The 14,386-nt window shown below is 38.8% G+C and overlaps 1 protein-coding gene across 1 annotated transcript in view; it reads left to right on the top strand.

Moving 5' to 3' along the window:
* The window catches only part of LOC147684151 (acetylcholine receptor subunit delta-like), an 88,070-nt gene that overhangs the window by 28,991 nt on the left and 44,693 nt on the right, over window positions 1–14,386 (top strand). The window contains exons 4-5 of the mRNA XM_086944547.1: window positions 5,251–5,360; window positions 13,490–13,645. Of these exons, the coding sequence (XP_086800673.1) occupies window positions 5,251–5,360; window positions 13,490–13,645 (266 nt within the window). The remainder of the gene's footprint in view (window positions 1–5,250; window positions 5,361–13,489; window positions 13,646–14,386) is intronic.

Raw genomic sequence — 14,386 nt, 5'->3', positions numbered from 1 at the left:
CCTAATGTACCTGCACGAGTGGGCGGGCACACAGCCCACCTGCCTAATAGGAGATGCGTGATTGGGGGTGCGAGCCCAGGCCCAATTACGCAACTCCTAAAGAAAGATAACGTTCGAAGAACGTTTTAACTTGCAGTGGCCATATTCTGCAGGCCTTGCTGACGTCACTGCCAGGGCCAAGGGTTATGTTTGGGTGGGCCAGGCCAAAGTTTGGGTGGGCCCGGCCCACCCGGCCCACCCGCTAGAACCGGGCCTGCTAAAGACTAGCGTTATTTATGATAAATGCTGCAGCTCAGTTTCAACTCTCCAACTTTACGTCTACTTCTCCGCTTTGCCCAATTATGCAATTGTACGTACTTTAGAATACTGTCAAAATTAATTTTCACTAATAAGAGACACATTACTTAGTATATATAGCCTTAAACGTGATTGAAGTAGAGTTAACGTTGACTAATATGCTATGTATATAACAAGTGGCAATCAACACTGTGTAGTTATAGTTAGGTAAGAGTTTCCATAAGAAGACCATTTTTGGTGCCAATCGATGAATGTGCCAAATCTTTCACACAAAAATGTTCATCCACTTCGGCTCCTTCATAGAAAGTTTTGCGATAATCCATCAAGTGGAGGCTAAAAATAAGGGGGTGTCCCAAAATGTTGAGTTCAATTGTTAATTCCTCTAGGAAACCATGCTCTCTTACAATATTTTAGAGCCCTATCAATATGATTTTGTGGTTGGTATCTCAAGACCAATTCAAAATGTTTGAGCCTACTGAAGGACTCTGAGGTGCTTCATATGGTCTACGTTGAGATCCAAAACTATTGTGTGACATCAGTTTGATGATTCCTTTCTTTCAATGTACGTGACCATCTGATCTGTGATGGTATATAGACTTTCTCGGATGATAGTTCTGAATGTCCGCACACACATATTTCAAGAGACTCGACAGGAGCTATCTTCTTTAATCCGTGACTATGTTCTTCTGTAATCTCAATCAGAGAAAGAATGGTATGACAGTTCACATAAGTGTGAATCTGTTTTCCCTCTGTAAGGAAGCACTTATGTTTAGCCTGTGGTGTAATCCATGTGCATGTGAGTATGGTCCCTTTTCTGAGGAGTCAAGTCATCCTAAACAACTCATCCTCATCCATGGAATGTTGCTTGCAGCACTGTCATTGTTTGCAGTAGGGACATTGGTGCATATTCTCTTTTCTGTAGTTTTAAAGTGCCACATTTTTAACAAACCCATTTAATTCTGTCATACACGTACCAGGGTTTTTCTGCCCCTTCAGCAACATGGCTAGTTACACAAGGTAAGGGTGGCGTGTCTTTTGGTCTAAAAGTTGTCTTTGAGGTGTTCTTCCATCTCTTCAGATGACCATTCACACTAGGCTTTTTCCCTTTGAAGATATGGGAAATGTGATCTTTTCTGTTTTCAACTCCAGCCCTTTGATGTATATACAAGAGATTAAAGTCTTTTTTGTGGTGCTAACCAGAAACTTCTCCTTCATTGAAATTTAAATGCACCAATGCTTGTAGTAAACTATCAAGCATCTGCTAATCAGATCTCACTGTGCATTACACTGCACCCTTTTGGTCCCAATAAGATTTTTGGATTATCTACTGAAGTGTATTTTTTTTCATGCTCGGGCTGGTGCATGCAAGTAAGATCTGAGAGTGCTATTACATGTGTCATCTGGAGCAGGGTGCTATGATGTTTCTTCTCGGTAAGCAAAGTTTTGTACCTGCTGTTTCCAGCACCTAAAAAACAAATCTTCTAAGACCACCACCAATGGTGTGTGTTTGAACACTCTTTAATGGACACCCACTGTTGGGGCTTCCAAACAATAGCTGGAACCTGCTGTCTGCTGGCATTTCTGGACAATTGTGTGCATGGCATGTGATATCGGCTCCTCACCGGGTGACATGTGAAGAGAGCTGATATTGTGTAACACATGGTGGTACTATGTGAGTTGGAAGTTCTGCAATGATTCAAGATCCTGGTATATTGGTTCAGTGATGTTTCCTTATCGCATGCCAAGTTTTTTCTCAATGATCCATAGCTACCCTAGTACAATTAGAAAGCAGTTCCTAGGGCTCTACACTATGAGAGTTATCTCGTGACTACAGAATTAGAGATTAATCCGATTACACATGAGTTGCTGTATTCACCATGTATTTAGAAGGTAGGTACCTGGGAAACAGCTCGATAGCTAGATGATCATTTGAGCGAAACTGGCTTACTGAACTAGGTGTGAAATTGATTAGTAGTGTGCAGCTGTGCTCAGCATCACAATTTGGATTTAAAAGGCAGCCTCCACATTTTAGTAAAGCCATTGCCTTGATTTAGAGGTTTCTTTGACACAGGCTACCATTCCAGGCTACCGGGTAGCGTGATCATTAATTTCTTTGGAAGCTGGTTACGAATCATCTGTTTTGATACAAAGCGAGTTCTCGGACCAGCAGTTCATCATGCTGACAGAACATAGGGCTACCAGGTGAGCTGGGGACAAGAGGACCAATACATATTGATCAATCTTTACAGACATGCATGAATATTTGTTTTATTTATTTATGTTTTGCTTCTCGAAGTAGCATTGTTGTTGGTTCCATCGCTCAAGGTATTTGGTAGAAATTATGTTTTGGTACCTGCTTAATAGGTTTACCAATTCTTACTCACTGGCAAAGCTATTCACAAGTGTAAGTTAAGAGTGACTAATTAACAGAAGCAACTTTGCTCTTACACTTTTGAGCAACTCTACTACGTTTGTTTACTAACAAAATCCAAGCATAAATTTACACAAAGGTGTAAACTTACACATCTTGACCCCCTGATGGTGAGGAGCCAAACTTAGGAGTTTAAGTTACTGCTAAAAACCTAAACCCCTTCTTTACCCTTCTTCAGCCCATTTTCACTCCTTCCTTAACACCTCCCCTTTAGTAGTAATATTTCCCATTTTCCAGCCACCCCCTTGTCCTTACCACGTTCACTACTAAAACTTATACTTATGTGTTTGGAAACTCAACCGTGTGGCGGAGATCTCAATGCAGAAAAAAGTAGGCAAGGCAGAGGTATAAACTATACACTTAGGTTTTTAATAGCATATTGAAGTTCATAGCACTATTGTAGTACTACAAAACGTACTACAAAATCCTGTTTGTGAGTAGATCCCAAAACATTACTTTCTGTCACTCAGCTCCAGGTTTAGTTTTCCCATGTGATAATAAGATGTAAATGTGGTCGCAAGTGCCTAATTACTCGCTCCCTTAACTTGGGGTAAGAATTGAAAGAAGCACATGTATTCCAGTTAGTTCACTGTTAAATTCTCTCTCGACTTTTTAAGGCATGACTTTTCACGCATTAACACTTTTTCTCATTATGATATACCGTGGTTGTGTGTTGATTGCCTACTCTACACCGTGATTGGGAATTTCATTAATGTATTTGTAATAAGTTCAATTAGTGAATATGGAAAAGACATGATTGTCACAAATTCTTTGTCAAGGCAGAGACCTCTCATCCATCAGTGGAGAGGAGGCCACCTCCTTGGCTGGCCCTGGCTGGCTGGCCGCTATCATCTATAGGAACCTTTTGTGTCCTGATTATGATCCTGATCCACACAGTACAATTAGCACAAACTAATATTCCCTTCAAACATATCCTATTTAGCAGCAGAAAAATTAAACGAGTGGCCATTGAGTACTAATGAAATGTGCATTCTGTCCCTGAGTATTAGTTGTGTGATATAGATTTTTTCACCAGATATTGGTTATTGGAAGAGGGAGGAGATGTTATAAAGGAGATGTGGATATGTTGCTGCCCTTGCATAGGTAGAGCTTTGGCATTTTACCAACAACTGTGTGACTTTGGGAAAATCACTTTATCTCCCAGTGCTCTAACTTGTAAATGCATGTACTGTGTAATATACTCTCAATGTATTGTCCCATTTATTCACCGTCACCATAGACACCTCTGGTTGTAACCAGTGGTGTATGTAACCCACGTAATTCAGTTAATCGTAATCATGTGGAATTAACTAATCATTCTGCGAGATTCCACAGAGTTACACAAGAAGAGTAATTCTACATTTAGTGTCATTTTCTAAGTGCAAGACTGCCCCCACACATATATTTTGGAAATAGCTCTAAATTCAATAGAACATGAATAGCACTCCAAGAAGCCGCTTGTGCTCACTAAATGTGCAGCTTGCATAGGACTTTTTCTCCAAAATACTCTTAATTACCCAAGCAGGGATTATCATATAATTATTTGTAGAGCTATGTCAGGTAATCCCATGTGCTATGCTGAGACGATCTGCTGCACCCTCCCACACGTACACGACACCACATTGTGAAATGACAAAACAACCAGCCGCACACAGGTGTACATCGCTATATATTCCAGTAGCTCCCCAATAACCTCCCTAGTTTACCCCCCAAAAAAGTTAATAGTTCTTCCTCATCTTCCTCATCGGCAGTTCTGAAACCAATGGATTTTCAAATGGGTATGCATTCCTTAAAATCACATATATGACAGCAGAAAAATGTAATGGTGGGGGATACACCTTTAATCCACGGGCATGGGGAACCCATCTAACCAAGCTCTAACAAACAGGAACAGCATCGGGCAAGGGGGTAGCTCTCAGGATACTCTACTGTGCTGTACTCAATGTTTGTCATCTGCCGTAATGTAGTAACCTCTATGATCTAAAGTCACTGTTCGACTTCTTGTACATGCTTGTTGTTTTGTAACAACAGTATCTTCATTTGTCACACGAAATGCTAAATACCAATAAAAAAATTAAAACTAAAAAAATCATATCATTATTTGTAACTCTGCATCAAAGAACAATGTGGAATTACCAAAATTACTCAGATTAATCTGGTTTAATTTAAATTACTCCCAAGCCTACTTATAACTACTCCACTGACATTGATCTTATGTACCTCATATAAGTATGACCAATATGGAGTTGTTTAAATCTTACATAAATACATTCTATTAATTATGCAGCTGAACTGACACTGAGAATTAAAGGTGAGGCTGCTGCTATTGAGGTTGAATCATTAATGTGTTATCAACTCAACCACCCACCCACACACCCACAACTACCAGCAATAAACCTTCACTTTTGCTTATAAGCCAGACCTGCTGACTTTGCCAATGCCTATTTATTGTGTCAGCTTTATAAAAATACAATGCAAAAGCAAGGCAGTGTGACTTACACTCTTTTGTTTGTTGCTTCCAGGTCTGGTATGATTATAGGCTGACATGGAATCCCTCTGACTTCTATAACATCTCTATCATCCGTATGCCGGCGGACATGGTGTGGCTGCCCAAAATCACTCTGGAGAATAAGTAAGAGCGCTAATAACGTTCCTGATCAATGCTTGTCGTGTTGTGTACAATATGAGATCAGAAGTAATGCAACCTTGACATTTTGGCTTGACAATAAATGTACTACTGGAATAGTGTAGGAATGAAAAACGCGACGGGAAAGTACTCAGTGCAATAAAAACGATTTGCTTCCCCTACTATTGCTTAGGTTGTAGAGTGAATAGAAGATTTAACTTCCAAAGTCCAACACTTTCCTTCGCATTTCTTAATTTGGAGAGGGAATAGTAAATCTCACTTCTCCCAAATCCAACCTTTTTCCTACTGCTGCTTAGGTTGAAGTGCAAATAGTATATCTGAGCCCTCAAACATCCAATCCTTTCTCTACCTTTGCTTAGTTTGAAGTTAGGATAACATACCTGATCCCCTCCATAGCCCTCTACTTTCCCTACTGTTGCTTAGGTTAGAGTGGGAGTAGAAAGGAAATCTGACACCTACAAAGTTTAACACTGTCCCAACTGTTTTTCAGGTTGGAGTGGGAATAGTACATCTTTTCCCTCCAAAGGATAACACTTTCACCAATTTGCATAGGTTTGTGTTTGACCCCTCCAAAGTCCATTGTTTTCCCCTTTGCTGCATAGTTTTGTGTGGGAATAAATAGTAAATTGGACCTCTCCAAAGTTCCGTGTTGCTTCCCTTCTGTTGCTTAGGTTGGAGTAAAAATAATAAATCCCCCCCCCCCTCTGAAGTATAACACCTTCACAAAATGTGCTTAGGTTGGAGTTTGAATAGTAAATCTGACCCCTCCAAAGTTCAATGCTTTCCCTACTGTTCATTAAGTTGGAGTGGGAGTAGTAAACCTCCTCTCCTCGTAGTCTGACACTTCCAAAGTTCAAGACGTTCACCAATGTTGCTAAGGTTGGAGTGAGAATACTAAATCTACCCACTCCAGTGTTGAACACTTTCCCTATTCTTGATTACAGTGAAGTGGTAATAGTAAGTAAGTAAGCAATGTTTATTGTCTGATTAATAAAAAATCATCACAAATAGCACGAGATCGAAAGAAACACATTTTGCAAGTGAAACATTCACTAAGAGCAAGAATAGGAGGAATATTACAATAACAAAGACCAGATATTTAAAATCATTTGTGCATATTAATACTAAAGTACATAAAGGCCTATGATGTATCAATCCACTAAATATCAATGTGATGTACAAAATATCTTCATATGATCACAGTGTTTAAAACTATACAACATAGTGCAAAATAATAACTTAAAACAATGCTAAAGGTTGAAGATAAAGATTTAAACATTCTACCCACCAAAGCCAGAAACGTAAACAAATGGCAAGTTGTTGGATTTGATTTGCCCAATAGACAAAGCTTATTAGCTTGATGACATGTTCTCAGTCCTGATTTTAAAAACAATTGTTTTAAAAGAACAAAACAGGCCTCAAGAAAATAAGATAAACACAAACAATGTGTAATAAAGGTTCTTGCATGTAATTACAAAGTCTACAGCAGTTGGGTTGGATGTCCATTGTTGTACCCAATATAGTATTCCATCCTTGGTTGAATATCTGCAAAGGTGTAATTTTGAAAATATATTCCTCATTCCTGATGAAAAAGATGCAGACAGGTCAGATTGGATTTCCAGTTTTTCAAATTAATTTTCACTGCCCAAGTCTGCTTCTTTGCTGCCAGAGTATCCTTATCAGCTATAAACAAGAGAACGTTTGTTTTCCAGTTCAGGAAGAGTTTAAGGGAGGCACTAGTCTTTTCCTGAAATTCAGACTGTAGCTCAAAAGTCTTGAAACAGTTGGATAAGTACAATCTTCGTGCACCAGCATGGGTCAAGTGATTTATTTCCTGCCAACACATGTTCGCCAGAGAGCCTGAATCATATAGAGATAAAGAATACATGCATATTGGAAATGCTGCCTGCCTTGATCAGACATGGCTTTGGAGACCAAACTCTAGCAAAACCCCAGCTTGGCCAGTTTAATTTGGAATCATAAAATGCTTTCATCTGAAGTAAGCCAAGTAATTTGGCTTTCTTCCCTTTGAATATAACTGAACCGTAAGCTAAAGCTGGAATCAACTTGGCTCTCACAATTGTCACCAGATGGTCATTCGATTGACACCTAAGTTTATCCCCTAATAATTTAAAAGCAACGATAGAGGATGATGTCTTAGCTCTTAAAACATAAAAATATATCTTTAAAAGAGACCATATCATCAATTAGGATTCATTATAGCTCCTAGCAACAACCATAGTCATTTCTGCCATACTTTAGACTTGGCGAATGATGCCCCTATCTTAATTTTCTTAATATTTAGTTCAAAACAATTCACAGCTGTATATTCTTCAAAAGAATCTTGGAGTCGCTGTAGAACTATAGGGTTTGGACTAAGTAGGATCATATTGTCCGCATATTGTGAATATTTTCTGCAACAGTTTGCAAACGTAGGTGGATGGGCAATGATTTTATGCAAATGCTGGTACAAATCAACCATATAAAATTAAAAAAACACAGAGCAAGTACACATCCTTGTTTAAGATCAATAATGGTTTTGATTGCTAAGTCAAACTGAGGTCCTCCCCTAACTTAACCTGAACCCAAGTGTTTGTATATAATAGAGTAATTGTGTACAGTAATTTACGAGGAATGCCCCAACGTAATAATTTTTCTGTAGTGTAGCTCATGGGACAGAGTCGAATGTTGCTTTTAGATCTACAAAACGGACATATAGATTTCGTTTTTTTCAAAATTTATCTCTGCCATCAGGGTTAAGGTTAGTAGGTTGGTAACTGTGGATTGACCTTTACAAAAACCTGATTCATTGATTGAGATTAGATGCTTTTCCACTAACCATTCCTCAAGATCCCCCAAAAAACTGCTAGCAAAGACTTTTGCCTCAACATCTTTTAGGGCTATTATTCGTTAATTTGTCAGTTTTTCATATGGAAGAGTTTTGTAAGTAGGCTGCAGGCCACTTCCTTGCATGTCTCAGGAACCCATTCATTAGTAGAACCTCATTATATAGAGGAGTAACAACCTCAGTATTTGCTATAAAAATGCCATTTGGAAGACCATTTGGGCCTAGGGCCCCATTTGGTATAATCTGTCGTATTAAGGTGATACTTCATTTGACCTTAAAGGAGCTAATCTTAACACCACCGTGGAATCAATTTGGCTGCTCAGCCTCATTCAAAATGGTACATTTTCATCTACTCCATTTCCCCAATCTTTAGAGGAAATATCAGGTCCATACAAGGTAGCGATATAATCACCCCAGTCATTTTCCGTGACATTTGCACTGCAGGCCCTGTTCTCACCATTTTCAAGTTAATTAATTATCCCCCAGAAAGCCTTGGAGTTAATAGCCTTACTAGCACTTAACAATCTATTCCATAGTTCTTGCTGGTAAGCCATATTTGCTTTCTATAGTTCTTGGCAATAGGCCCTCCTTAGCCTCCTAAATTTTCATTTGTGAGGGGAGTCTGTTGAAAGCTGTTTCTGACTGAAAAATGAATATACCACTTTTTGATATTAGATATAAGCAGTTTTGCTTTTAACATATTTTTTGGCCCGAATGTGTACACCAGAGATTTATAAATGAACTTCCATTTATCCACCATTAGTTCTTCAGTTGCCTTATCACTACTCCAATTACAAATTATGCAAATTTAAATATTTAATCTTGTTTATCTAAATGCCAGACAATTCTTTTCAGATTATAAGCAGATGATACTTCTTGTAGCACCTCGGATATAGCAATCTACGGTTAGGTCTTGAGGATTGTGATCACATTCTATTCTTGGTATGATAGAATAGTGTAAATATTCCTGGCCAAATCTTCCATAATAAAAGTATAATCTATGGTGGAACTATGTTTCAGATTTTTAAAAGTCGGTACTGTTAATGCATTTTCTGTGAAGGTTTCACTTAGACTAGGTGACATATTTTCACGGCCAAATTGGCCCATATTTCTACCCTGCTTATCAGATGTATTAGCTATAATTGAATGAAAGTTAAAATCTCCATAGATAATTAAGCTGATGTTTGGATGTTGATGTTCAAGAGTTTTAATTTCCTACATGAGAACAATTGAGTATTTTTAATATTTCACCATGTACTCAGCTAAATATTGAGCAGTATAACAGGGGAATGAAAGTGTAATTTGATGCGCTGCAACCAAGTCAACTGAAAATCAATTGCCTCAATCTTGAGAGCAAAACTAAAAGTATTGTAAAAGGAAAGGATTATTTTAGCTCATCCTTGCTGTGATGCACGGGTGGCTGGGATGCTAAATTCTTGGAAACCAATAATTGGTAGGTTTTGTTCTTTCTGAATTTCCAGAAACATCAAAATATCAAACGTTTGTAGAAAGATTAGGGTATCTGATTCCTCCATCAAATTTGCCAGCCCATGTACATTACAGTACCATTTTCAACCATCAATCCATGCCACCAGATTTTGTTTCAGACAAAGTGCTGGGAAGCCCTGTCCATTACTCATTAATCTCCCTTTTATCTTGAGGTTTGTTAATAAGTAAGTACTCCTGAGAACAAATTCTTAATTATGAGAACTGAAATAACAGAGAGGTCAGCTGGTTTACACTGATCATTGTGATGGTAAATGAATCTTCATTTTTGGTAGTTCAACAGTAATAAGTAAAGTTGGCAGGTATTTTAACCGCAATACCACAATCAGCAAAAAAATTATCTACTTTAATATAGCCTTATAACATAGCGGGCTATACCAGCTGGTAAAGGCACGCTCTAGCGTTAAAGGCCTGAGCCGAAGGCGAGGGCCTTTAACAAGGGAGCAGGACTTTAATGGCCGGTATAACCCAGCCACGAAGGGCTATAAGGCTATTAGAACATTCTGCCACTAGATGGCAGAATGTTCTAACAAATAAAACAAAGGCTTCAGGAGCTCGAGGATTTTGAAACAGCAACATTGGAATGTTGTTCTGCAGGCCTTTACCCGCCGTAGAAGCACAGAGCACTCCATTGTATTCAATGGAGTGCTCCACATTCCAATGTTCTAATATACTTTATTTGCAATATCACTATTAGACAAATAGTAATGGTGGATTCACATGAAGGTTTGGATGCATCCTGCTTGAATTGAACAAATACAAGGTCAGATGGAGAGTTGCAAAATCTGACCCCTCCAAAGTTTGTCTTCCCCTACTATTGCTTAGGTTGGGGTGGGAATAGTAAACATTATCCCTCCATAGTCCAGCACTTTCCCTACTCTTGTAGGAATAGTAAATCTTATCCCTCCAATATCCAATACTTTCATCAGAGTTGAATTGGTTTGAGTGGAAATATTAGGTATGTCTCACCCCCAGAGGTAAACACTTTCCCTACTGTTGGGCAGTTGGTGTAAGAATAGTTAATATGTCCCCTCCAAAGGCCAACACTTTACCTTCTGTAGCTTGGGTTGGAGTGGGAATAGAATGTTTTGCTTGAGAAAAGGAAAACTTTCCCTACTGCATTTAGATTGAAGTGGGAATGCAGACAGAGCACTCGATTTACTTAAGTAGAGGGTGCCCGGAGAAATGGGAGAAAGTTTGAGGGTTCGAGCAAGCATTCTGGGGCCTCTGGGGGAGGGTAGTCCATTGACGAAGCTTCTGTTCAGTCGCCTCCAGTAAAGACTTAAGGTGGTTCACTGGGTAAATGTATATCTTGCAGATCTGAATCCAAAGTATGTATCTGACAGGTTAATTTACTGAGCACAATTAATAAAAAGAGTTATTATTGTGGTTGTTACTAATGGTAACTTATGGATTTCAAGACACAACATCATTACTTCTTTGACACAAGATCAAGATGTTGTGGTGCCTGTGACCGTGTGCCTTGGCGTACCCAATCAGAATGATGCAGATAGTAAACATTTTCAAAAAACAATATCCTAACCATGATGGAGGTGGTTAGAAAATTCCCATGGCTTCTTCATCCAGGAAGTTCCTCCTCTTCATCACTGGTGTAGCTTACATTTTCTCCTGGTGTCTCAGGAACACAGTCCTGTAGAAAGGAAGAGGGTAAGCCTTTAGAACATGAAACTCTGTGTATGAGTACTTTCTGGTGAGCGTGAGTACTCTAAGCAAGGCTCAATAAACCACTCATGATTTGCATATGCAAATTGTTAGTGGGATATTGCAGATCTCCTCATACATAATGCTACATCATAGGTTACCTGAATTAGGTAAAATGCAAGGGCACATTTCTTCCCATAAGTATATCTCTGCTTACATATGTACATGTGTCAACCAGGACACTTGGGTGTATCTAGACCAGTAGTTCTTACACCAGGGTGCATGGGCCCCAGGGGTTTGAGATGCCTTTTCTGAGGGCAGGCATAAAAGAAAGACAACAGGATTTCATTGATTGTTACTTTGACTCAGTTTTCAAAGTTTGTTTTGATCTTTCTTTAAGCAATTCCTTTTGCTAATCCTCTTTGTGGTTCTCTTAGTTGATATTTATCTTGCAAAGAGTAATTATTTGTGGATAAAAATCGCAATATTTGAGAAGAAGATTGTTTATAAAATGTATATATGTATGATGTCAAGTAGTTGTGTATATATGTATAAATGTGTATTTAATGTATAGTATTTTTCTCACTTATGAAAAACTTGGAAAAAGAATTGACAAATTTAAAAGGGTAAAAATAAATATACCCAACAAACAGAAGATTATTCTTTGTTTGTGTTCTCTTAATCTTGGAGACAAAAAGTCAAAGTGGGGGGTCAGCAACTTTCTCTAGTTTATTTTCTGAGGGTGAGGCATTTACTAGATGTTTCAGTAGACAAGTACCTAAATTCTCCACACCTTTGTATTTATTAATATGATATGTTAGCAATTATTGTACTATACACACAAAAAATATGTTAACTTCTTTCAACTTCTCTCCATGTAATTAGGCAAAGGCGATGAGGGGGGAAGCGCTGCAGGTTTGTTTGAATTCAGTTAAGGACAACTGCAAACCTACATGTTATCATTTTGGGAACTGCTTGGTTAACTTTAAATTGTCCAATAGCGTTTGTAATTCTCAAACTATCTGTGTAAAATTTTCCACAGAGAAAACCATGTCTTGTTACGACCAGGGGTTCATGAGTGGGTGTTTATCAAGAAATCCGACCCCCGACAGGAAGGACCCTCTCCAACTACAATATGACTTCATTATGCATTCTATTTTATAACTTTCATATTTTAGGTTTACAGAGTTTACCCTACTGTAACTATTTTCGAGAAAAGGTTCAATGCGAGAATGCAAAGGGTGCAAGCAGCAGTAACAGCTAAGCACAAACGTTTTAGAGCTCTTAACTGAAATTAGACTAGAGCTTCCTGACAGGTCCAGAAAATAAAAAGTACTTATTTGTGCTCGATAAATGTTCCTTCTCACCAACGTTCCTACTCAGTCACTCACAGGGTACTTACTTGCATCTGAGTTGGGGTGAGGAAGCGGTAGCATGGAATAAGATAATTTCCCAAAATATATTTAGCAAAAATTACTTGACAAAAATATTTTTTTACAATAACTTCCTTTTCTCAAAAACTCTTCCACCAAATGAATCATTGGATTGTATATTAGAAAAATTATATTTATCTTAAAAATTAGGAAACAAACTTGCTAAGGAATGGCTTCTGGTTGTGATGTCATGAACATGAGTGCTGTCCTTGGTGCTTGTTGTCACACTTAGAAACAATGGGCCCGATTCACAGAACTAACTTAAGACAAAATCCTAAACTTACTACTTTTGGTAATCACAGAAGTTAGGATTTTGTCTTAAGACAAACTTAAGACAGACTTAAGACAAAATCCTAACTTAAGTCTGTCTTAAGTTTGTCTTTAGACAAACTTAAGAAAAAATCCTAACTTCTGTGAATACCAAAAGTAGTAAGTTTAGGATGTTGTCTTAAGTTAGTTCTGTGAATCGGGCCCATTGACTGTTCCAAAGCCCTGCCTGGGCTATTTTCCAACTTTTAGGTCAACAAGTAGTAAGTAATTTATGCCAATAAATACAGAAAATACTAATCTCTCAATCCGCTAGATCACTTTTGTACTTTCGGACTTTATACATTCATATATAAATATATTTATTTTTGTATTTGTATTTTTTTCCTTCCCGCCAGCAATGATGCAGTCTTCAATGTAGCTTACTACTGCAACGTGTTGGTCTCCAATGATGGCTTTATGTCCTGGCAACCCCCATCCATCTTCCGCAGCACGTGCCCCATCAACGTCAATTTTTTTCCTTTCGATTGGCAGAACTGCTCCCTGAAATTCAGGTACAATTTGGCTCCTATTTACACAAAGATGAATTATTGTGGTCATATCCATAATCAAAATGAGACTTGAAGCACACTGTGGAAGCCTTGTTTATCTGATTATCTAGCATTTCTACTGAGTGCCAGTTAGAGGACTGAATTGAGATTGAAACTTAATGTCTTATTCATAACCCCGTACAGCACGCGCTTGCTGTTTGACACATGTGTATACACCAGTGGCGGCCGACAAAATTAAAGAGTGGTGGTTCAGGTGGAGGGCTGCGGAGAGGCCTGCAGGTGGAGTGAGTGGGAGAGCGCACGGCAGCTGGTGGTTTAATAATAAAAATTAAAAAAGAAAAAGACTCACATGATGATGCTGGGTTCCTCGTGCTCCTCTGTATCCAGTTCCTGGTCCCAGCAGTCCTTAGGACAGCATCACAGACTCCCCATCCATTGCATGCACTACTCTCAAGCATGAGAGCAGCGTGGGAATTGGCTGTACAGGCTGTAATAATACTCACTCAGGCACAAGGAGTCTGTGCTGTTTCTCCAACTCGGCTGTGCAATCCAGGTGGGTTAGAGAATCCTAAGTGCGCATGTCAGTTTGGCCAGCCTAAGACAGCCTGCCAAACTGACATATGCACTTAAAAGTACACCAGCACTCCTCCTCCCCCCTCACATGGCCCAGCCCCTCCCCTCCCCTCCGTGCACATGCTGGCACAGCCAGCAGCTGAGAAATAAAACAATAATAAAATATCATTT

Source organism: Lissotriton vulgaris, chromosome 11, assembly GCF_964263255.1.
Source record: "Lissotriton vulgaris chromosome 11, aLisVul1.2, whole genome shotgun sequence".
Taxonomy (NCBI): domain Eukaryota; kingdom Metazoa; phylum Chordata; class Amphibia; order Caudata; family Salamandridae; genus Lissotriton; species Lissotriton vulgaris.
This window is presented reverse-complemented; position numbering and strand designations above follow the sequence as displayed.